Source organism: Anolis carolinensis, chromosome 1 (genome assembly GCF_035594765.1).
Source record: "Anolis carolinensis isolate JA03-04 chromosome 1, rAnoCar3.1.pri, whole genome shotgun sequence".
Taxonomy (NCBI): domain Eukaryota; kingdom Metazoa; phylum Chordata; class Lepidosauria; order Squamata; family Dactyloidae; genus Anolis; species Anolis carolinensis.
In genome coordinates, this window is record NC_085841.1 from 344,120,823 (window position 1) to 344,146,732 (window position 25,910).

Below are 25,910 nucleotides of genomic sequence, written 5' to 3' on the forward strand. Positions count from 1 at the left end.
TTTAACCCATTCCACCACCGCTGCTCCTCTCCTGATGGCAAGAGCTGTTCATCAGTGGAATCTGCTGCCTCGTGAATGTAGCGGAGTCTCTTTCTGTGGAGGATTTTAACCAGAGGCACTTGAAGTGTCCAGCTTGTGGTAAAAAAAAAAATTAGCACCAGGACAAGTTTTTTTAATACATTATAACTGTGTTCTCAATTTGCTTTTGACATGAAAAATAAAATAGCAGAAGCTGGATGGCTACCTGTCTGGAGTGCTTTGATGGTGTGTCCCTACTGAGCTGGACTGCTGAGGCCCAATCCCGCGGCCCCGCTGCCTAGCAACCGCGCGGCCATGGTTGCTTAGCAACTACGCGGCGTCCTGCCCCTCCCTCCTTTCCCCATCCACCGCCGCCATGTCTGAGGAAGAGGAAGCGGTGGCGGAGGCTGAGGAGATTATTCGGAACCAGAGGATCTTCCTGAACCACCTGGACTCCTACTGCGGCCGTAACATCGGGAAGGTGAGGCCTGAAGCGGGGAGAGGCGGAGGGGTCAGGCTAAAGGAGGTGTCTATACTGTGGAATTAGTGCAGTTTGGCACCACTTTAGCTGCCATGGCCCAATCCTATGGAATCATGGGCGCTGTAGTTTGGTGAGACACCAGTATTCTTGGGCAGAGAAGACTAAAGGCCTTGTAGGACTACAATCGCCATGATTCATAGAATCATAGAGTTGGAAAGGACCACATAGGCCATCTAGTCCAAGCATGGGCAAACTTTGGCCCTCCAGGTGTTTTGGACTTCAACTCCCACAATTCCTAACAGCCGGCAGGCTGTTAGGAATTGTGGGAGTTGAAGTCCAAAACACCTGGAGGGCCAAAGTTTGCCAGTTCCTGATCTAGTCCATCCCTCTGCCATGCAAAAAAAGCACAATCAAAGCACTCCTGAGAGATGGTCATCTAGCCTCTGTTTAAAAGTTTCCAAGGAAAGAGTTCCCACCACACTCCGAGGCAGAGAGTTCCACTGCTGAATAGTTCTTATAGTCAGCAAGTTCTTTCTAATGTTTAGGTGGAATCTCCTCTCCTGTAATTTGAAGCCATTACTGCAAGTCCTCAAACAGTGGGTTTTGGTGGCTAAGTGGGGAATCAAACATTGGTCTCCAGAGTCATAGTCTAACACTACTGTGTTTCCCCAAAAATAAGACAGTGTCTTATATTAATTTTTGCTCCTAAAGATGTGCTAGGTCATATTTTCAGGGAATGACTTATTTTCCATGAAGAAGAATTCACATTTATTGTTGAACAAAAAAATGAACATTTACTATATACTGTACTGTAGTTGTCATCACAAACCAGCATAACCAGACAAACTGGGAATCCTATCAATAATTTCTTGTTACTACCATTATTTCCATGTGCAACACTCTATGGCAAGGGTCCCCAAACTAAGGCCCGTGGGCCGGACGTGGCCCTCTAAGGTCATTTACCTGGCCCCTACCCTCAGTTTTAGACTTAGGCTCGCCCAAAGTCTGAAATGACTTGATGGCACACAACAACAACAATCCTAATTAACTTGATTATCTCATTGGCCAGAAGCAGGCTCACATTTCCCATTGAAATCCTGATAGGTTTATGTTGGTTAAAATTGTTTTTATTTTTAAATATTGTATTGTTGTTTTTGTTGTTGTTGTTTTTGCACTACAAATAAGACATGTGCAGTGTGCATAGAAATTTGTTTGTATTTTTTTTTTCAAATGAGAATTCATCCCCCCAACGGTCTGAAGGAGTGTGGATAGGCCCTCTGCTTATAAAGTTTGAGGACCCCTGCTCTATGATATGTGCATTTACCAATCCTGCATGCTTTGGTGTTCTGTTTGGCGGGCATGTTTCCAAACACAAACTTTGCTAGGTCTTACTTTCAGGGGAGGCCTTATATTTAGCAATTCGGCAAAACCTCTACTAGGTCTTATTTTCAGGGGATGTCTTATTTTCGGGGAAACAGGGTATTTGCTGTAGATTTCACCTCAAACAAATGAAGGACTATACCAATCACCTTTTGTGTGCTTTTATCTGTTTTAATATGGGAAAGCTGACTTGATTTCCATATCTGAGAAAAGAGTACAATATTAAAAATATATAAATAGGGTTGGGTTTACCCAATGCTTTTACATGATATTACATGTACAATCTATGCATACTACTTGATGTCTCCTCAGTGACAGTTGTGATCTATGTAAAAACAGTAATAGGTAGAAGAACTCAAAAAAGTAATTTTGGGAGATTCCCAGTAGCCTCTATATCCCCTGGAGAGTAGTAGAAGTTGTAGCTTTATAAAGTAATTTTTTGAAGCCTTGCTAATTTAGTGAGCAATTTTTTTTGGCTGAATAGCTTATCTTGCAGCTTGCTACAGCATATTCTCACAATACCATGGTTGGTTATTGATTGAATGCTTATCAATTGACCCAAATACTGCAAATAGAACATTGCAATAATTTATATGAATTGAATTATTTTAATTATTCCATGGACCATTTTGTGTTTATTTTAAGTACCTTTCAAATGCTATTGTTGGAGCCTCTCTGGACGAAATTGCAGAGGAAGAAGAGGAAGAAGATGAAGGGAGATCTGCTGCCGAAGTTTTACCTCCAAAACCAAAGGAAGGACTATACCAAATTGTGGGAACTCTTTCACAGGCAACAGATAAAAAGCCAGATTTTGCTGTGGAAGCATATTCAGTGAGTATTAATCTTGTTCAGCCTGTGAAATACTCCGCTTGCAGAGTGCAAAAGTGACACATTCACAAGCATGTAGCATGACATTTTCAGGGTGGTCTGCGAGAAGGCCTTACATTTATTATTTAAACTGTTATGTTTATTCATATCATGATCTGATCATCATGCTCAATATATCCCATATGCATGGGGGTATTGCGATAACGATACAAAAGGTTTGCTAGGGTAGATCCTCTCTCACTCAGACTCAGCCCCCCCCCCCCCCAAATCAAAATCCTGGCTATGGGCCTGCATTCAGACTACAGAAAAGGTCAATCAATGAACCAATCAGAATAATGATACAGGGCTTTTCAAGCCTGACATAGTTATAGGCCACATAATACCTTTCCACAGACCTGCTTGGGGCTGTTGAGAGTTACAGTCCAGCAATCTCTGGAGGCCTACAAATTGCCCAACACTGCCCCAAAAAGCATACTGCAGTAGATGGATGAGGGCTATATATCCATTCTCTTTTCCAGAATTCATTACAATAGTGTTTACTATTCAGTGTAAGGTTTTCTAATATCTTGAGTATGTTTGTGAGCCATTTTATACCTTGAACAGGCCATGTGTGATTTTTACCATCTCAAACGTGGTATGGCAAAAACACCTGTTTGAATTTGTGTCATTTTTTCATTTTCAAAGGTGGCATGTCCAGGGAGATGTGCTTTTTGTTCATGCAGGAGTTTATCTAAGATACTCTATTGAATGCTTGACTCAGATCTGGAATGGCTGTCATACCTCTCTAAAGGTTATAAATTATACTATAACCTGTCCAGTAAATTCGAGAGCATCTCAGAGATACTTTAAATCTGAGAGTAAATATTGTAAACAATGTTGCAACATGGAGGAAAGTGAATTCCTCCTCAACAGCCTTTTTGTTTCTTTCTAGACAACATCTCGGGATGAGTTGTTAGCTCGCATGTTAGAATGTGACATAATTATTTATAACATCACTGAAGATGCAAAACAGACTGAAGAAGCAACCTGGGCAGCCACTGGTCAGTACACTTTGCTTCTTCTCTAGAATTGTATGGCAAAATGATCATCCACTAGCTTTGGGAAGAAGGTGTTTGATGTAGTTTGATTGACAAGATAGCCATTGAAGTATGTAAATCATACACCTGCAAATTAAGTCATCTTATTCGTGTGAATGTTATACATCAAGATTTCAATGCTTTGGTTAAGTTGAATAGATATAGCTAGGTTGTATATCTCAAAAATTTCTAAGCTGAATTTTTGGTAATTTAGCTTGCCTCTTTTATTCACATGTACAAATGAATCAAACACTGTGGTTCAAGCAGATTGTGTGCCTGTTCAGCAGGCTGGCTGGGTGACTTTCTCAAATACTGGCATTTTATTGACCATCTTTTGCTGGGGGAAATTGGTGTCTCTCTGTTCTAAACCAGATCCTTTATATACCTTTCCAAAGAGCTGTTTTCTACTAGGAACATGTGCATAATACTAGCAGCTGACTGTAAGATGAGGAACTCTGGACGTGCTTGGCATTTATCTTTGCACCTGCAGTTTGTCATTTAGTAAAAGATAAATACATAGATTGCTCTGTTTATGTTAATGTTACATTGCTTGCATCCTTCCAAATGGTGCTGAACTGCAATTTTCATAATTCTAAATATCATGGCAGTGTTGAAGAATGGTGGGAGTCCTAGTATAACAAAATTTGGTAGACCATATTTTGCCCAATCTTGATGTAAAAACTATATGTGGAGCTTCTTGTTCAATGTCAGCTATACAGGGCAGTTTCTGAAATAACAATACAAACTTGTAAAAGTGAGATTCTCAGTGGTAAAATGAGGATACATTTCAAAAGCAATATAACATTTAGGAACAATGTTTTTAAAACTGAGATATATGTAATTAATAGGATTTTCTAGTTACCATCTGGCTACCAGTATTAAAAAACTCAAAAATCAGAACATTAAATAAGAAGCAACACTCTGAGACATGGGAACTAGGGGCAGTTAATGAAGGATGCCCCCAAGCAGAAAGTAGCTAGTAGATGTAGCCATTCAATGCAAATTAGGGTGATTAACTGCAACATTTACGCTGGCCTCCAACTGACAAGAGTTCTTCCCTCACCCTGGACTTCCGACAGATATATATAAACCTTCCTTGCTTAGTTTCTCCATACCTCACAACCTCTGAGGATACCTGCCATAGATATGGGCGAAACGTCAGGAGAGAATACTTCTACAACATGGCCATACAGCCCGGAAAACATAAAACAACCCTGTGATCCTGACCATGAAAGCCTTCGACAACACATTTTCTAGTTTCTTTTTAAAGGGTTATTTTTCCGCCCTGAGCCCCCCTGGGGAAATAGGGCGTCATACAAATAAATTATCATCATCATCATCATCATCATGTATTTCTTTAGAGATATTTTGATCCATTTTTTCACATGTTACATTCTTGCCTATTATTCCTAAAGTGTTTTTCTTTAATTAAAAATTAAACAATATAATAAGTTGGTAATTATATTTTTTAAAACTTAGGGAGCTTGTAATAAGTTGCAGAACAAATTGCTTTTAGAAAATATCTTCCCAACCTGAGACACTTTTATCTGTAAAATTCTGTAGTTTGCAGGCTTGTGGGAGGCCATGGTGACTGTCCTTGAACACTAGGTAAAAACAGAAATAATTCCTGTCTTCCTGCCCTTGGAATAAAATACTGCCTATATATTACTGACCATTTACTGGGGAAGAAAAGATTACCATACCAGAATACTGATCTAAAATTATGGAAATAGATAATTAAAATTAGCATCTATACTCTTATATGTTTACACAGTGTTAAATGAAGAATCAGTCAACTTTGAGAAGCAGAAAGTGTTCATTCTACTATCAACAATCATGACATGGGCACGAAGCAAGCCTCTTGATCCAGTGAGTAGTCAGAGGAAAAAGGAACAAACTTCTGTCTGATTTTAGCAAATGAATATGTGCTTATATCACTATATCTTTTGTGATGAAATGTGCAATGCAGTCTCATTTCTCTGAATCTCCCTGTTCTAATTTGATTCCTGAAGCTTTTGTGTTTTTTTCCTTTTCCTTTAAAAAATAGAATAGCTTTATTTACAGCACACAAAACTGCAATTTAAATTGTAGCTGTTGTGGAAGTAGTGGTTATCACTTCATTTCTTTCCAGAACTAGGATGAAAGGTGATTTACCAAAATTAAAACACATACATTTTTTAAAAAACAGCTATATAAATGCATGTAAAAAGTTACTATTAAAAGTAAATTATCTGTAGAATTAAAAACAATTTAAAACAAGTTATGAAGTGTCACCTACATGCTAATGTTAAGACTCCTCTCTTAACATTTTGTTTGCCCAAAATAAAAATAAAAATTTGCAAAGTTTTCATTTTAATCAATATTTTTTGTTCTCCCCTTTTTGCTTCCTATCACTTCACTCTGCCCAGGATGATCCAGAAATACCTTTCACTGAAGAAGATTATAGGCGAAGGAAGCATCATCCAAATTTTATAGAGCATACCAATGCAGAAAAAACTATTATAAAACTTGGAAAAAATGTAAGTATTGATGGAAAATTTGTTTTATGAACTTTTAATAGAGGCAGGTTTAAGAATCTCACCATCTGAATTATTTCCATGTTGATGCAAGGGAAGGGAATATAACTGTTGGCTTTGTTAAAATGAGCTGCCTGTAATCAAGAGCAAAATAACTGCAGAACCCATATTTGTAGATTCACGTAACTATGCCTGGGGGGAAGTACAGTAGAGTCTCACTTATCCAACATAAACGGGCCGGCAGAACGTTGGATAAGCGAATATCTTGGATAATAAGGAGAGATTAAGGAGAAGCCTGTTAAACATCAAATTAGGTTATGATTTTACAAATTAAGCACCAAAACATCATGCTATACAACAAATTTTACAGAAAAAGTAGTTCAATATGCAGTAATGCTACGTAGTAATTACTGTATTTACAAATTTAGCACTAAAATATCACGATGTATTGAGAACATTGACTACAAAATGCATTGGATAATCCAGAACGTTGGATAAGCGAATGTTGGATAAGTGAGACTCTACTGTACAATCTTTTGGTATTTTCTAGGTCATTCAAGTGATTCCCTGGGACTTTATTCTTCTGTGAAGTGGCAGGGACCTCACAAACCTGCTCAATCTATTTCTTTCTCAGTATTTCTTTGTGAACTGTACTTATAGTAAGGGATGAGGAAGAAGAGTTGTGAGAAAAAAGCTGAAAAAGCAATCAGCTGGACAAATGGAGTTCACTTTTTATGATAGGCTTTGTCCTGTAGTATAGATTTCTGGGAGAACCAGGATGTTGTACAAGCAGTCCCCAAATTACAAACATCCAACTTACAAATGATTCATAGTTAAGAATGTTGGTGAGACAACGGGAGGTGAGAGAAATCTACCCCTTGAAAGGGAAATTCACTCTTGAAAAAGTGATCATGGGGAAAAGGTGTCTCCACAGAAGCTTTCTCACCAGTTGTTGTTTTTGCAACAAACCAACTTTTTCAAAATCCAGTTATCACAGAGACAGAAAGTGAAGTGAAATCTTCCAAACGGGCACAGATAGCAAAACACTACACGAGGGGTGGAGCGGGGGTGGGGGTGGAGTTATACTTAAAAAATGTACCTGTTCCGACTTACATACAAACTCAACTTAAGAACAGAACCTATCTTGTTCATAACTTTGTGACTGCCTGTAGTGGATTGATCATTGTACTACAACTCAGGAGGCCAGAGTTTAAATTATAATTGGTTATGGAAACCCACTGAGTAATATTGAATAAGTCACACTCTGCCTCAAAAGAAAACAGTTTGAAGCCATTGTTCCACGTCCTAGTCTCCAGGGAAACAGAAAACAAGCTTGCTCCCTCCTCCCTATGACTTCCCCTCACATATTTATACATGGCCATCATGTCTCCTCTCAGTCTTCTCTTCTGCAGGCTAAACATGTCCAGCTCTTTAAGCCACTCCTCATAGGGCTTGTTCTCCAGACCCTTGATCATTTTAGTCACCCTGCTCTGGACACTCTCCAGCCTGTCAACATCTCCCCTCAATTGTGGTGCCCAGAATTGGACACATAATTCCAGATGTGGTCTGACCAAGGCAGAATGGAGGGGTACCATGACTTCTCTGGATCTAGACACTATACTCCTACTCATGCAGGCCAAAATCCCATTGGCTTTTTTACCACCACATCACATTGTTGGCTCATGCTTAATTTGTTGTCCACAAGGATTCCAAGATCTTTTTCATACATACTGCTGTCGAGCCAGGTGTTCCCCATTTTGTATCTTTGTATTTCATTTTTTCTTCCTAAGTGGAAGAAAAACACGTGTCCCTGTTGAATTTCATTTTGTTAGTTTCGGCCCATCTTTCTAATCTGTTAAGATCATTTTGAATTCGGCACAGTCTGGCTTCAGGCCAGGGCACGGTACCGAGACAGCCTTGGTCGCCTTAGTCGATGATCTACGCCGGGAACTGGACAGGGGGAGTGTGTCCCTGCTGGTTCTGCTGGACCTCTCAGCAGCCTTCGATACCGTCGATCACGGTATCCTTTTGGGACGCCTCACCGGGATGGGGCTCGGAGGCACTGTCTTGCAGTGGCTCCAGTCCTTCCTGGAGGGGCGTTCCCAGATGGTGTCATTGGGGGACACCCGCTCGTCCCCACAACCGTTGTCTTGTGGGGTCCCAGAGGGGTCAGTACTGTCCCCCATGTTGTTCAACATATACATGAAGCCATTGGGAGAGGTCATCCGGAGTTTCAGAGTGCGGTGTCATCAGATGATGTCCAGCTCCATCACTCCTTTCCACCTGTCACTAAGGAGGCTGTTCAGGTCCTGAACCGGTGTCTGGCTGCTGTGTCGGATTGGATGAGGGCGAACAGATTGAAATTGAATCCAGAGAAGACAGAGGTCCTCCTGGTCAGTGGTAAGGCCAAACAGGGAATAGGGTTACAGCCTGTGTTGGATGAGGTTGCAGTCCCCCGAAGACACAGGTTCGCAGTCTGGGTGTTCTCCTAGACTCATCGCTGAGCCTGGAGCCCCAGGTTTTGGCGGTGGCCAGGGGAGCATTTGCACAACTAAGACTTGTGCGCCAGCTGCGCTCGTTCCTTGGGAGATCTGACTTGGCCACGGTGGTCCATGCTCTGGTTACATCCCGTTTGGACTACTGCAACGCCCTTTACGTGGGGTTGCCTTTGAAGACGGCCTGGAAACTCCCAACTAGTACAACGGGCGGCAGCCAGATTAATAACTGGGGTGACTTACAGGGAATGTACCACTCCCTTGTTAAGCCAGCTCCACTGGCTGCCGATATGCTACCAAGCCCAATTCAAAGTGCTGGTTTTGACCTCTAAAGCCCTAAACGGTTCTGGCCCAATCTACTTGTCCGAACGTATCTCCTCCTATGAGCCAGCAAGATCCCTGAGATCATCTGAAGAGGCCCTGATCTCGGTCCCGCCTGCCACCGAGGCGCGGCTGGTGGGAACGAGGGACAGGGCCTTCTCGGTGGTGGCTCTCCGGCTGTGGAACACCCTCCCAAGAGAGATGCGACAAATTCCAACTTTGTTGGACTTCAGAAAGCCCTAAAAACATGGCTGTGTGCCCAGGCTTTTAATCAATAAATGGCAAAGATGACAAGGACTGAACTATGGATAAAGCATGAAGATGAACGGATTTGATTTTACATTTGAAACTTATATTTTGTAATTTATAATGTATTTTAATAGTTTTAACTGTTTTATGCACTGTTTTATATTGATTTGTATGGGCATCGAATTGCTGCCATTATTGTAAGCCGCCCTGAGTCCCTACGGGTGAGAAGGGCAGGATATAAATGTGAGAAATAAATAAATAAATAAATAAATAAATAAATTCTGGCCATGAGATCCTTCTGGCCATGGGACATGGTCGGGTCAGCTCCTTTTGTTTTCCCCTAGTGTTCAGTTTATGGTCGCAAGATGTTTTTGCAAGTGATGCATTAACTGAAGATTGCAATGTTACAGAAGTTTTCAAACAATACATTCTTTTTTTCCCACAGAATAAAAGCAAATTTGCTACCTATGTTGTTGCTTCAGGTCTTCAGTATGGAGCTGAAGAAAGACTTCTACACTACTTTTTTAAGGTAGGTGCATTTAATGTGTTGAGCATCACCATAAAAGCCCATTAGTGTCCAACTGATGGTGGAAGAGGCCACCCAAAGGGCACTGTGTCAGGGCCATCCTCAGACATGGAGCCTGCAGTGGACCTACAATGTTCTCAGTCTGATTCCTAAAGCTTGTAAAAATAATTGTACCCAGGTCAGTATCATATTTAGAGACTATGAATAACATCTTTTTGGGTTAAAACTTCCAAGAATTATCTATGACCATACTGCCTGGGAATTCTGGGAAGTTGCAGTCTCCAAAGTAACTTTTCCAAGTCTCCTCTAAAAAACCAGTCAAAAATTTCACCTCATGTTCCCTATTATATTGTTTAAACATATCCATGCATATAGTTTTCTCAAATATGTGGTTTGCCATTAAGCACCAAGAAAATACTTTTACTTTACTATTTTCTTGTCCTTTTATGGTTGTATATGTGGAAATGTTATGCATCTGTAGAATTGTGTTTATATGAAACATAACAATAATTTGACAGTTGAATCATTCTTGGGGAAATTATTCCTCCCAAATCATCCTTAAGTTACAGTTACTCTGTAATTATTTTCAGCTATCTTGGCTTGGCGAGGTCCCTATGATACCTATATTTGGAGATGGACGGAATTTTATTCCAGCAATTCACATTGTTGATTTGGCCGCGTAAGTATCCCTCAACTCAAGTTTATTCTGCATTAGCTAACCAGACTTTTGCATACTACCCAATCACATATTCAAATACAATTAAGATAAATAGTTGAATTGGTAGTTCCAAACATGCAAAATATATCTGATGTTATATCTTGTCACCAGATAGGTTAGAAGTTTCTCTTTTTTATTAGGGTTTGCGTGATGTACTTGCTCATTAGGTTGGATAAATAACCAATTAGATACAAAATAGTCAGTCTGCAGTTAAAAAGTCTTAAGGTCATATTGGTAATTTGAGTGTTAATAAGGGAGACATTTCCAGGAAAAATAGCAAAGTTCCTGTATTACAGTGGTTCTCAAACTTTGGTCTTCCAGGTGTTATGGATTTCAGCTTCCAGAATTGTTTACTCTTAGCCGTGTTGGCTGGGTATTCTGGGCATTTAAATCCAAATAACTGACCCGGGTTTAGAAAGCACTGTTATATAACTGAGCAGCAGTTGGGGGAAATGTGACTCATTGCCCTCATGCATCTACACAACTACATTTTTCTTCCCCCATGTTCTCCTGAGCCTACCATAATTCACAAAACTTTTCCTCAATTTGGAGGAGGGAGTTGTTGTGAATGAGCCTTCGGAGGCTGTGAATGATAGTGGTGGGATCAGGAGAGGAAGGAAAAATCCTTGCGAGGAGGGGTCGTTGGAGGATTTGCATAGGAAGAGGATCAGGGAAATTGATGGGGAGTCTTCTGAGGGGGATTCACGTGGGGATCTTGAAGTGGAAATGGATGCTGGGGAACAGGTGGTAATGGAGGAAGTGGGCACAGACTGGGCACGGGCACTGGAGGTGCTTGGGGAGGAATCGGGGCCCATGGATGCTGCTGATGCTGGAGAGGCTTGAGTACCTTCAGAAGCAGATCCTACTTGGTCTGTTTGGAGGAATGAGGGTGGGTCCACAGGTGTGGATAGAGTTGGGTGTGGGCAAGATAATTGGGACTCTGATGAAGAATTTGGGACGCCTGACCCAAGGGCATTGGCTGTGTGGAGCTCTGATTCGGATTAAGAAGTTGGGACATCTGTTCCTTGGGTGTTAGAGGTTTGGACGCCCAGGGAGACCTGCATAAATTGGGGATGTTTGGCCATTATACTTTGCGTGTGGCAAGGTGTTGCTGGGCGCCATTGGGTTTCCTGTGCGTGTTACTGAAGACTGGACTGGGACTTTGCAACAGATGTAAGTTTGATCCGGGTTATTCTGCAGCGGAGGGCTGGAATTGTGTGGGTTTTCCTGGACTGGACTGTTATTACTATTTTGCATTAGCTGCTGTTCGCCCTCGTTGCTTTGGGTCTCTGTGCCATTCCGTGTTGTGGAACTCCTTTTGATTACTTCAATCCCTGGACCTTGGACTGGAACTCGACTCAGCTCTCTTCTTTGCCCTTAAACACTGCTTGGCGTCGCTCTCTATTCTGTGGCTGCTTTCTGCTCCTGACTCCTGGCTTGTTTCCTGACCCTGACGCTGTCTCCTATCCCGACCTCAGAACGGCTTGACGATGCTACTATGCTCTGCTCCTCTGCTCCAAAATAAAACCTGATTTTAGTCATCATATTCTGTATATTCATTGTATATTACATTAATGAGTTTGATTTACGATTATGACTTTTGTTTGCCCCTCCACCCTCCAGAGTGTTACAGAATGTAGCAGATCACAGACCAAGAACTCATTACATAATCGCGGTGGACGAATCAATACACACGCTTGGGGAAATAGTGAGGGTAAAGCAGTTTAAGATTTATGACTGTCATGTCTTTATGCATAATATACTTTAATGGGTCTCTGAAATACTTTAATACATTCCTTCCTCTATATCCCAGGAACAATATCATAGTAAATGAAATCATGGATATAGTTCTCAACTGATCATTTTCTTCTTTGGTTGGGTCTTTGGTTGGGTCTTTCAATTCAACTTTATTTTGAAAACCATCTAATTGATTTAGGTTCTCACACATTAGCAGTCTTTCGATTTTCAAGTAATACTGTTGGGGCAGTGGAGGAACATATGCCTCAAATGTTTGGGGATTTCCTGTACATTTTTAACAGGAGAATTGTAATTATTCTGAGATCCTTATTTATTAGTTCTTTTGTTGCTACATTACTAATTATGTATTGATTTTTTAAAAAAAAATTAGCATAGTTTGCTGAACCAGCTTTCAAAATCTGCAGCAATTGTGTCCAGATGAAAATGATATGATGCTTCAAGGATGCTTTCGAACAAATAGCCATTTTCTCCAGCACCCATTTGCTCAATATTTGATTGTTTTTGTTATGGCCTTATGGCTTAAAACAATTCATAAACTATCTATTTCCCCTCTGCCTTGTTTTGTCATTTATTATTGCTGCATCTAATCTTTTTTTTTCCTTTAAAAGAGCATCAGCAAAAATGTAGGCCCAGGAAAAACACAAAAGATTCCAAAAGATAGTGCATTCCTAAACAAAGATCTAACGGTATGTATTTGTTTTTCTTTGTTTATTTATTTGTATAATAAAGATTGAATATCCCTTATCTGAAATGCTTAGGATCAGGGTTGTTTTGACCTTTGGAATACTTGTACTTTCACATATGTACATAATGAATGTTTACATGTACATAATACGGTATCTTGGAGATGGGATCCAAGTCAAAATATGAAATTCATGAGTTTCAGATATCTTATACATATAGTCTGAACATTATTTTATACACAATATTTTCATGCACAATAGTTTTGTGTGTGACATGAGGTTTGTGTACATTGATTCATCAGAATACAAAGCTGTCCATATCTCAGCCATCTATGTGGACAATTTCAGATGTTTGACAGTTTTGAATTTCGGGATTCCAGATACTGTATATACTCGAGTATAAGCCTAGTTTTTCAGCCCTTTTTAGGGCTGAAAATGCTCCCCTCGGCTTATACTCGAGTGAGGATCCTGGCTGGCTTATGTTCAGGTCGGCTTATACTCAAGTATATAGGTAATCAGACTTAGATAGTCTTATCTTATTAAAGTCTTATTATTATCATAAATTACATTTTTATGTAAACATTCAAAAACATTTAGGCTATTGATGCCTCAAATAATGTAATTTTATTAGTATCTATATTTATTTTTATTTTTGAAATTTGCCAGTAGCTGCTGCATTTCCCACCCTCGTCTTATACTCAAGTCAATAGATTTTCCCAGTTTTGTGATAAAATTAGATGCCCCGGCTTATAGTCAGGTCGGCTTATACTGGAGTATATACGGTAATAGATGTTTAGCCTGCAGGAGCAGTTTGTTGAAGAGTACACCAGTGACATTCTGGTTCTCATGCTGTATAGCAGCTGTGGTAGAGGGAAGGTAATGAGGATTTGAGTAAAGGGTTAATCCTCAAAGACCATTATCTTGATTGCTTCCCCTTCCACCAGCTGCTGTCATTTACCATTTTTAAAAGATTTATTTAATACTAAGAAACTAATGGAAACCTAGGGAACCAAGTGGGAAGGAGTGCTCTGAAAATGCAGAGAAGCAACCCCCCCCCGCTCCCCCCCCCTGGCAATTCTCAGATTTTGAACCATCTGTGGTAGCTATATTTTTAAAGTTGAGATGCACAATTCCTTTATGGTGAGATCCATAGCTATCATTCCCCACACTGCTCTGACCCATCTGGAAGGACAGGGGAACTGGGAACTATGTGAGCATGCTTTTTGCAGATGATACGACAGTGGTGGGTCTTATCTCTGAAGGGGATGAGTCTGACTATCGAGGATGAGGTAGATCGGCTACTCTTGTGGTGCAGGGACTTTAATTTGGTTTTTAACATCAGTAAGATCAAGGAGCTCATACTGGACTACAGAAAGAATAAATCAGAAATTCAGTCCTTGGTCAAAAATGGAGACCAAGTGGAGTGGGTAGCCAGTTTTAAGTTCCTGGGTGTCACTGTTAAGGATGATCTGACTTGGGGCATTCATACGGAGGTGTTGATTAAGAGGGCCCAACAGAGGTCATACTATCTGAGACTTCTAAGGAACCAACAACTGAATGAAAAACTGCTGGTGACTTACTACCATTGTGCTATAGAGAATGTCCTAACCTACTGAATCTGTGTATGGTTGTGTAACTGCACAGTGGCAGATAGGAAGGTGCTCCAGGGGGTCACCACTACTGCATAAAGAATCTTTGGTTGCCCTCTCCCCTCTTTGGAAGAACTTTATAAGTCCCGCAGCCTTAAGAAAGCTCAGAACATTCTAAAGGACCCATCTCACCCGGCATATTTTTAAAAAATTATTACCATCTGGCAGACTGTACACAATGACAAAGATAAGGACAAACAGACTGAGATATAGCTTTTATCCTAGAGCTGTAATATTGAACTCCATGGTTTCACATTGATGTGGCATCGGGGGCTGGGCTCTGGTGGTTTGAGTGTGGAGGGATGGGTGTGTTGTTTTCGTGTTGTGTGCTGTGTGCTGGGGAAAGCATTTGATTTCATTGTACAATGACAATAAAGTTATTCTATTCGGTTAGTGTGAACCCAAGACGGGAATCTATACATAGTTCATATTTAGTGAACTTTTGGTTGGACAAATGTACGTTTACACAGAATGTACTGAGATGGTTTGGAAACTTGAAGTAATTGAGAACCTAGCTACTCATAGTTATTAGCTGACCAGAATATGTTTACACACAAGCGGAAAAAATAATTAGCAACTATCTTATTTCTCATCTTGGTTTTTCAAAGCTCTATACCGCCCAAAGGTAGTTTGGTACTCTCCACTTTCTGTAATCCAGTTGGCCATCCTGGTGAGGGCACATGAATGTCAAGATCCAAAATATATGTGTGCTAAGTCTCCTATTCATATCCTAGACAGTATATAACTCATCAGCCGTTAATATTAATATCAATAGTATTATCTGTATGATTTCCAACATCCCAGCCCCCAGAGGTTTGAGGTATGATCTGTGTTGAAAAATAGCTTCTAAATGTTGTTAATAGCAATATGATAGTGATGATTACAATTACACTTTGTTCAGCAAGCACACTTAGATGAACTACTTGTGAACCTACGAATGGAAGCTGTGATTCTGAAGGAGACTTTCAACATTAAGTGGGTTTCTCAAGGAGGAATCGTGGAGAACATAGAACAAATTGTCAATGAGTACAAGCAAAGCCGAGGATTATTGGTAAAAATAGCATATATGTACTTTAATGTTGCTATGGTGGTCCAAACTGTGTATTGGCAAGGAGAAGCTGATTAAATTATCAGAAAATCAGAGTATTTATTTGTAAAAATACAGTCTACCATCCCTGACCTATTTACTAGGGAGCAAGTTTGTTGAATTTACTTGGGACTTATTTCCGAATAAGCGTGTTTAGGATGATACTCTCAGGCCACATGTTTGTTTTTAAAAATACATAGTTTGGTACACATTTATAATAAATTCTAATGAATATATAATATTTGACTGAACTGATGGGCAGGATAATGCTACCTACTGGTTACTGGGGGCGGCAACATATGTTTTGCAATTTTAGTGGAAAAGCTACCCCATTCCCTCCATTTGAGGAGGGAAGGAAAGAGAACATATATTTGTTTCCATCTCAAGTTCAGAAGGTTTAATCACTCTGATAAAAGAATAGAGGGGGGAGGGAGAAAGAAAAGTAGAACAAGGGGTAGGGAGGCAAGGAATAATTACATAAAATAAATATAAACAGCCTGGTTTTTCTGTCTTAAAAAAACCTTGTAGTTACTGTCCAGTATTCATCATGTGCTGAGTTCCTAAGAGTTGTAAGAGGCTAAAATGTTTGTGAAAAGTGATCCCTTATTCTGTGCAGTACCTCATCAGCTATGCCTCTAACCTGAGGCTTTCCAGTATGTTGGGATGAGTAAAACCCCGTCTACACTGCCATATAAAATCCAGATTATCTGATTTGAACTGGATTATATGGCAGTATAGATTTATATAATCCAGTTCAAAGCAGATAATACGGATTATCATCTGCTTTGATAATCTCGATTATATGGCAGTGTAGAAGGGGCCTAAATTTTGGAGTCACTGTGTCAGGGTTATTATATTGGGAATGATGTGCTATGGCTGCTGTGCTCTACTGTGACTTGTCTAAAGCAGTTGTCATAAAGGTAGCTCTCTTCCTTCCCTGCCAAACAACCTTGTAAGAGGTCTTGTGCCTAGGATAAAGTTGTGCCATCAACAAGGTCATGACCTGATATAGATTGTTTTCATCCATTAAACTTCTAAGGCACACTTTCCTCCTATATAAACATCTCTATAAATAGGGTGCATCTTAGAATCACAGGTGTATTTTATGTACAGTAATTTTGTTGGCGGTGATTCTGAAATTGCAGTACGTCTGACCATCAAGGAAATATGGCAGTAAAGAGTGTTTCCTTTTATCAGTTATGGTAATGTATGTCTTGTGTTCCACCTGTATAAAGTGATCTGAATCCTAGCTTTTCTGGGCCCTTCTATGCTATACTAAAGCCCAAGAGGAAGTGGGTTAAAACAACCCATTCCTCTCAGGTTGTAGTTCCCACGCCTAATCCAAATCCTGGCTAGATGCAATTCAGCCCCCTCCAGCCCCACATTTCGCTCCCCCAAACTTACCAGAGAGGCCTGCTGGCAAAGCAGTCTTCCTGCCGTGGAAAAATGATGCTTCAGGAGGTGTGGGGGGGGGGGGGGGGAGAGGGGAAATCCCTCCTCTCCCTCTCCCTTCTATCTCTTGGCATGTCATTTTCTTGCTCCAGGATTGTAGAGAGAAGCCCGTGCTGCTGGCAGGTCTCGCTGGTAAATTTAGAGGGGGAAATGGGGAGCTGGAGTGGATGAGATGGACGTCATCCCATTCCTACAGGCTTTTTGGAGCCCAAAGAAGCAAGATGGCTGTGGGGACTGACCCATAGTTCCAGAAGTCAGTCCCCTCAGGACTCTCACCTCTAAAGACTGGGACTTTAGCTTAAAATCCAGATCTTTAGAGGTGTTTAACTAATGCGGAGTACACCGGAAAAAAAGTTTACTCTGCATAAATTTACTTTTACCTGAGTAAAAGCTGAGCATTTGGATGCTTCAGGTAAAAAGCGAGACAGGTCCCATGTTTTGGGCCTGTCTGGAAAGGCCATCAGTTACTGAAACTCAGGTATGCTGTAGGACTGTACCCTTAGTAATTCATTTTTCTTCTAATGCTAAGACATGAACACAAACCCATTTTAATCCTTTTCTTTCAGCCCATCAAAATGTGTGTACTTGGTCCACCTGGAGTAGGAAAAACCTCCATAGCAGAACAATTATGCAAACATTACAAGGTGCACCACATTAAAATAAAGGAAGTAATCACTAAAGCAATAGAAAATCTGGTAAGCATGTCATTGGAGTTGTGTGTTCCTCTGCTTTTTGTAAGTAATTTGAGACATTGTTAAAAATCTGATTAGAATGCAAAATTAGCAGTGGATGCAATTAGGAATAAAAATGTTTGCATCACATTACATTTCTCCAAACTATGCATTTTGTCATTTCTTTGAAATAATCACTTTATTTAACAAAATAATATTCTGCCAAACTATTTATTAAAAGTCTAAAATATTTTCAGAACTGTTGTCAAACACTACTACTTGGCAGGGGGTTGGACTGGATGGCCCATGAGGTCTCTTCTAACTCTACTATTCTATGATTCTATGACTGAAATTCACTGTAAACATATTTTTGTTATCCATTCTATATATGGATTTAAGAGAAGAAAGTGATCCATACTGTTTCAACAGTACATGCATTTCTGGGCAGAATTTAACCACTTTTAGATATGCTTTGTAAATCATTTACATGGACAAATGCTTGATGTTGCTACAATTATATGTTTCCAGCTTAGGATATGACTCCAAGGTTGTTAGAGATTAAGTCCCATTTAAAATAATTGTGTGGGATTGCGATGTCAATCTATATATATAAAAGGGTAATGGAATCACGGCACCGGACAAAACAACTAAACTAAATGCCCCACAACCTCAAAAATGGACAGCAAACCTCTCATCCACGCCTCTACGTTCATACAACAAAAAGAAAAGAAAAATAAAGTCCTAGCCACAGCAACGAGTGGCCGGGCACAGCTAGTAAATTATAAAAGTTTTGAATATTTAAGTATGCCTTACAAGATCAGATAACAATTACAAATTTTCTATATTAGTGCATTTTTCTAAACACAATAGGGTGTTGAAATGACAGGTTGTTGGCTTAATTTTTGTGTTTTTGAAACAAAAAATGTTTTTTGGGAATTTTATTTAATTTTTCATCCATAGGAGAAAATTATTGCTCCTAAAGATATACCAGAAACTATATTAGAGGAGGAGGAGGAGGAGGAGGAAGAAGAAGAGGCAGAAGAAGGAGACAATATAGAAGAAGCTCAGGAATTATTAGATGCAGTTAAAGAAAACATGGAACAAAATGCAGGTACAACTGATTAGCAATAAAACATTAGCTCATACATATATCTATGCACCTTATATAAAATAGATACCTTCTTTAATTTAGACCAGTGATTCCCAAAGTGGACATTACTGCCCCTTGGTGGGCACTGCAGCAATCCAGAGGCACGGTGATGGCCACAGTTACATATATCCTTCTGTTTACCGTAATTGCTATTAAAAATTTTAAAAAATTAATTTCCTGGTCGCTGAGTAATATTTTTTCTGGAAAGGGGGTGGTAGGCCAAATAAGTTTGGGAACCTATGATTTAGACCATTGATTTTCCACTGACCCCAACTATGTGTTATGGTGTAGAGTTTTAGATTTGGATTGGGAAGCTTAATATAAAGCTGGCCTATATCCCATGATCTGATCCCACATTATCTGCTTATCCCATCTGGCAGTGTAGACTCACATAATTCAGTTTAAAGCAGATAATCTGGGATCACATATTGGGGTATAGGACAGTGTAGATCCAGCCTAAGGAAGAGTGAGCATGCCTTGTTATTGAGCCTCACATGAAAGGAAGGAGGTTATATCCATCTTATTCTTAGAAATGCTGTCTGATAGGAATTGCTGGCTGTGTGCCTGGTGCTTTCTTGGTAAGCCTTCTGTTTCCTCTGTGACTTGATGGACCTAGCTTATGGTTGAAGGGAACTTGGCAAGATAGGAGAAGAATATGGACACCTTGATCCATATTTCCATGTAATTCATGAAGCTCTCATAGGATAATTCCTAGCCTATAACTAGCCTATGACATTCAGGGGGATTTTAAATCTCCAACAGTATATCCCTCTAATCCCACCAGCCTCTATATGACTGTAAAGATGTCTTTCATACCTGTGGAGAAATTAAAGATTTTCCACTTAGACATGTTGTTATGGTGAAGAAGGAAAACTGCCCTCCATTCCTGACACATCACACTGAAAGAGAGCACATGAAGGGATGAAGACTATGTTACAGTCTTAGGTATCCACACTCCTTACCACACTACACACTTCCCTGACCACAGGACATGTGTTTTCGTGACGCTGGAATAAAGTAAAACGTTAAGAACTGGCTAAATCAGAGTTTTCTAAACTATGTTGCAATGTGGTTGCAGTCACATGAACGTAACGAGAAACCTCTTGAGTCGATGTGAAATAAGCAAATGTCTGTGTGTGTGTGAAAGGTTTTCATGAGATATGTTGTATCCCCATACATTTCATTATTACAATTTATGTATTTGTCCACATCTCTTACAACAGTTGGTTTAACTTCTGGTTTGTTAGTAAAACTGAATTACTGTGTCGTGAAAGATGCATGTCTTAAAAATGCAGCACCAACACAAAATGTTTGGAAAGCTCTGCACTAGATACACAGATCTTGGTACATTATAAATATCTGTTCCTTTCGGTGTCTCACATCTTTTTCTATGAATGATGAAGGGAATAAGATAATGCATGTTTTGTTTCCAAACTAGGTCGTATAGATGATCAGTATGTGATTAGGTTTATGAGGGAAACACTAACATCTATGCCATGTAGAAACCAAGGGTATGTTCTGGATGGGTTTCCAAAAACCTATGAGCTGGCAAAGGATCTTTTTAATCGTAAGTATCAGTGCTAGTTATTAATGGGCTGTGAATGTTTATTGTGCTGAAAAGTCAACCTAGAAATACTGGCAGATGCAACTACTTGAATTCCAATTTTGAAAAAAAGGCAGAGTGTAAATAGAGACATTATTAATGTAATTTTTTCTGTAGAAAAAAACAACTGTGGTTCTAGTTCCAAATGGGCTGGCAAGACATCTGAATTAAATTTTAATAGGTAGAATCACAATAGCACAATTCTACAAAATGACAGTACTTGGAATGTGACATGATTATGATTATGATCATTATAATTATTATTTTACCCAATCTTTTTCTTAAGACTGGAACTCAGTGATATTTAATATTACCTCATAGTGCTGGTGGTGGTGATGATGATAATAACAACACATATTATGTAGAAGGAAGGATATGTAGCTATGTAATTCTTGTTATGTTGTATAGTTTGCCTTTTCAGAGGTATATTTCCCTGGGCAATGAGGTCAGTCATACATTAAGGTCATTGCTGAAAATCCCTGCTCTGTACCCCAGCAGATTTAAGTACTATATAGGAGGGAATCTGTATGGCCTCCAAGAATCATAATAGATATGTAGGCTGACATGGATGATGTGCTGTCTGGAATCCAGGGAGCCTAACTGCTCGTTATGCAGTCTGAAGGCACAAGCCCATCCTCATGATAAATCCATTTTTGCATGCAAAACTATAAGGACTAAACTGCAGTGTAAGGAGTGATTAACTGATAGCCTTTCAGACAGTTCTAGCCCTCCATGGAAACACCTGAAGGCCACATTGGATAGGATATTATAGATTTATGATGTGATATTGCACCTGTTCAGCTTCATTTTTTCATTTTTAAAGCAGCTGGAGGATCCTAATATGGATTAGCAGAATGATAAAGGAAGGAAAGTTATTTCCTGAACAGCACCACTGTTCTAATCTCATTCTCTGACTCCCATACACACACACCTCTACTTTAAAAAAATGTAAAAATCATTAGTTCTTTTCAGAAACGTCTGGCACATCATCTGTTTTATCCCTAAATTTAAAGTATGGTCTTGAAGAGTAGTCTTTGAATGTTATAACTGTGTTGTCACATCAATGGTCACTATCAATTTGCCTCTCAAAGAGCCCTTTCAAACTCTGCCCTGCTTCTGCAGCTGGGCCCTATCAGTGACCTCATACCATCTGAGCACACATGCTGCATATTTTGACAATCTTGCCACTAGATTATGCCAATTTCTGCAGCAGAACATGGTTGGGAATTGTGCCCTCCTGATATTGAGCTGCAATGTCCAGTAGCCTTATGTACATTATGTATGCCACTGTATACTTAGCCAAAAAGTCATGTAGAATTAGTTACCCAGTTCAACTAAGTTAAAGTACTATTTTGGAAAGTAACTATGGTAGTTAGATCTTCATCAGTGCTTTTGATTAATATAATACCTGTGGTTGCAAGAGCTGTACCATAAGGAAGGCTGAGCGAAGGAAGATAGATGCTTTTGAACTTTGGCACTGGAGGAAAATCCTGAGAGTGCCTTAGACCGCAAGAAGATCCAACCAGTCCATCCTCCAGGAAATAATGCCCAGCTGCTCACTGGAGGGAAAGATATCAGAGGCAAAGATAAAGTATTTTGACCACATCATGAGAAGACAGGAAAGCTTGGAAAAGATCATGATGCTGGGGAAAATGGAAGGAAAAAGGAAAAGAGGCTGACCAAGGGCGAGATGGATGGATGGTATCCTTGAAGTGACTGGCTCAACTTGGAAGGAATTGGGAGCGGCGACAGCTGACAGGAAGCTCTGGTGTGGACTGGTCCATGAGGTCATGAAGAGTCGGAAACAACTGCGTGAATGAAGAAGAAGATAATATCTGTTAGCCATAAGATCACAAGGCTCACTTGAGATGGCCAACCATGGCTGCTTGCTGTGGTCCAGAAGTAACTATAGTTTGTGAAAATGCCAATGTATCAAGCATACAACTTATGAAGTGTGAAGGGGAGGATTAACACCTACAAGGCTACAGCTTTTGGAGTCAGGACAAGCATTTCTGTATTGGGACAAAACGTTTGGGAAAAATTTCATGTATAATAGACCTCATTTGCAAACTAGAGATACCCTAGTTGCTATGCATGTTGCTATGCATGTTAATTGTAATTTTTCATGTAGTTGAAGAAGAGGAGGAAGAGGATGATTCAAGAGGGAAAATTCATCACTTTGATAAAGTAATAACGCCTGGTAAGTTTGTTGTACTTAAGGCCATCCTAGATTGATTGATTATTTTCCTTCATTCTAAACTGAGAACTGGCTGGAGATATAAAAAGGGAGTATAGGTGGAAAGCATCTGCTTTTTTAGAAGCAAAAATGACACTCCGATAGAGAACGCAGACCCCTTCCACCATCTTTATTTTCTTGCAAAAGTTCTTACAAAACATCTAACTGTCAACCAGAATCAGGATCCAGCCAAGGGGAAAAGTGCTTGTGAAAAGGAAACCACAAAAATTCTTCTGACTCCTTAGAAGATGAATAGATTTTATTTGGCATATACTTCCTTGGATGGCAGCCCACATCATGTGTCAGAAGTGTCACCTTAATTGATAAATTATTATGCACATGACTGAGTAAGTGCGTGAATGGCTGAAGGATTTTAATCAGTGAGGTCAGGGAGAATTGAAAATCACAATATAAATAGTGGTCATCATCTTCATGGTGGTCCTTATCAGATATTACCTAGGTAGTTAACACAGTTACTCTCACAGGGATACACTGATTAATATATGCAGTGTAAAGAAAAGTCTTTGTTTCTGTTCCAGCCACTGAATAACGACCACTTAAGGTAATGATCACTGTTCACATTTCAGACTCCCATAACCTCTTGGATTATAATTCCTCATGCAGGCACTCATTGTCCATGCAGATTGAGAAGGGGATGAGTGGACTCTTTACCACAGCTCTAGTAAATAGCACAATCTGCTGTCCACCACACCACTAACTGAACAGAGTAGGTTCAAAACAGCAAAAGTTATCCATGAGGAAAAACAGTCAAGTTAGGAAAGGCTGCAGCAGTTTGCATTTCCCTGGTCTGCTGGGAGAGTAAGATACCACTCTCCTCCCATCTGCTAATTGAGTGCAAACTGTTTCTCATACCTTGAATTCCGTTTAGAGCAATGGAAGTAAACTGAGAACAAATGGGGAAAGTGGGAGGAGGAAAAAGAACCTGATTTTAAATGCAGATTAACAAGTGGGACAACAAAGGATTGATCAATATTGTCCCTGCCAAATCAGGACAGTTGAAGGGTTTGTCAAATACATATCCAGTCACTCCAATTTAGAAGACTACTGTGAATCAATCCTAACTTTAAGAATTGCTTTTCTTCACAGATTTTATTGTTTCTTTGAATGCACCTGATGAATTTCTGAAAAATCGAATCATGAATCTTCCTGAATCTGTTGTCGCTGGAACTCATTATGCCCAGGACCGATACTTAAGAGCCCTGAGTCTTTTTAGGGAATTAAATACTGAGGATGAAACTGTTCTCAACTACTTTGATGAAATAGAAATGCATCCCCAGCATATTGGTATAGTAGAAACCATTTAATTTATTATGCTTCCACTTACATAGTTAATGTAATGGATTTTAACTCTTTGTAGTTATTGTAATTATTCATCAATTGATGCCAGGTCAAATATTGTTCTGATTTCTGAGAGCACTAGGCAACAATGGTCAGGAGGGCTTACTGATATGCCAACTGCACCCCTTCATAGAACTGAAGCTCATGCACTGGTAACCTCAAGGCTGTACTTGCAACACAGAGTTTTTTGAGCTACTTCTGTACCAGGATTGGTAACTTTAGTTTTGGTTATGGACAAATTTAGGATGAATATATTACATTTATATTAAAATCGCTCAATTGGCTGCCAATTAGTTTCCAGGCAAGGTACAGTGTTAGTTGTCATCTTGTAAGCCCTACTCAGCAGTGTCAGACTTGTGTCCCTCTAAATGTTTGGGCCTCCAACTCCTAGAACCCCTAGTTATCTTGTCCAGCAGCCAGGAATTCTGAGAACTGGAGTTCAGAACACTTGGAAGGTCACAATTTTGACACCACTCTGCATCCAAGATACAATAGCATTGCCTTCTCCTGTATAATTCACCCCATACAATTTGGGAAGTGTTAAGCAGAGGACCTTTTAACTTACCAGAAGAAATCTGACAGCTGAATAGGCTGTCTGCAGTTACAATAGCATCAAAGACCAATCTCATCCAGCAGCCTTTCCAGATGGTTTTTGAATATGTATGTTTTCTAAACTGTTATGTTGTTTTAATATTTACAGTCAGCCACCATATTTGCTGGGGTAGGGCTTGGGACCCCTGTAAAAATGGGAGAGAGGCAAATAAAAAACTTATTTTAAATAATAATAATAATAATAATAATAATAATAATAATAATAATAATAGAGAGAACATCTGTCTAGAAATCTTTGAATTTTCCATCATGACTCTATGTTTAATTTCCCACAGAAGTGTGCAAATAAACAATATTGTTCTGTCAATTTTAATAGAAAAATTGTTCTTTTTGACGATGACTACTATTTGTGTTTTGTATGCATCCTGTGTGACATAATGCACTATTTCTCTTATTTCCTGTCTCTATACTTGAAAGATGTATCAAAGTTTGAGGGTCTGGAAAACAGTGTTATAGTGAGAGAAATAATAAAAAATGTTGGCGAGCCTAGAAATTATGGTTTGACAGATGAAGAACTGGAAGAATTTGAACGGAAACAAGCAGAGGAGCGCCTTGCCAGGGAAGCTAAGGAAAAAGCTGATTTGGAGAAAAAAGAAGCTGATGAACGGGCTCAAAAACTGGCAAATTGGGAAGAATGGGTAAGTTAATATTAAACACCAGATAATTTAAATGTGAGATTAAATTCAATTGTTAATTTCTACTAGAGTACACCTAATTGCTGATTGAACCTGTGATAGGATTGCCATTCAAATTGAAGGCTCATGAAAAGAAGTCAGCACTTATGTAAATAACATTGATATAGTAAATCTACTATAGTTGGGACTGGCAGCTGAATTTAGGCCATAGTTGATTCTTTCACAGCATCACACATTTCAGGTGAGGAGGTGGAAGGAAGGTGTACTTTCACTGCTGTTCTTAAATAACTTCTCAAGAGAAGAGAGACAATAATACATTACTGAATTCTTTCAGTGATTTCTTGCAGGATGTCTAGTAAACACATTCAGAAAGAGTAGTGGCAACGCAATAAATGGATCCTCATGAG

General features: G+C 39.6%; 1 protein-coding gene across 2 annotated transcripts in view; it reads left to right on the top strand.

Annotated features, from left to right (window-relative positions):
* Positions 1-340: 340 nt before the first annotated feature.
* ak7 (adenylate kinase 7) overlaps positions 341-25,910 on the top strand; it is a 36,546-nt gene continuing 10,976 nt past the window's right edge. Inside the window, exons 1-16 of one of the 2 annotated variants that reach the window (XM_003214323.4) lie at positions 342-499; positions 2,525-2,710; positions 3,639-3,747; positions 5,558-5,652; positions 6,192-6,302; positions 9,810-9,893; positions 10,481-10,569; positions 12,232-12,322; positions 12,975-13,052; positions 15,600-15,749; positions 17,804-17,932; positions 18,869-19,019; positions 20,497-20,625; positions 22,793-22,861; positions 24,005-24,202; positions 25,286-25,506. In XM_003214323.4, the coding sequence (XP_003214371.1) occupies positions 395-499; positions 2,525-2,710; positions 3,639-3,747; positions 5,558-5,652; positions 6,192-6,302; positions 9,810-9,893; positions 10,481-10,569; positions 12,232-12,322; positions 12,975-13,052; positions 15,600-15,749; positions 17,804-17,932; positions 18,869-19,019; positions 20,497-20,625; positions 22,793-22,861; positions 24,005-24,202; positions 25,286-25,506 (1,995 nt within the window). In that variant the 5' untranslated portion in view covers positions 342-394. Of the gene's footprint in view, positions 500-2,524; positions 2,711-3,638; positions 3,748-5,557; positions 5,653-6,191; positions 6,303-9,809; positions 9,894-10,480; positions 10,570-12,231; positions 12,323-12,974; positions 13,053-15,599; positions 15,750-17,803; positions 17,933-18,868; positions 19,020-20,496; positions 20,626-22,792; positions 22,862-24,004; positions 24,203-25,285; positions 25,507-25,910 lie in introns of both variants that reach the window. The other variant, XM_008108929.3, reaches the window with a different exon arrangement.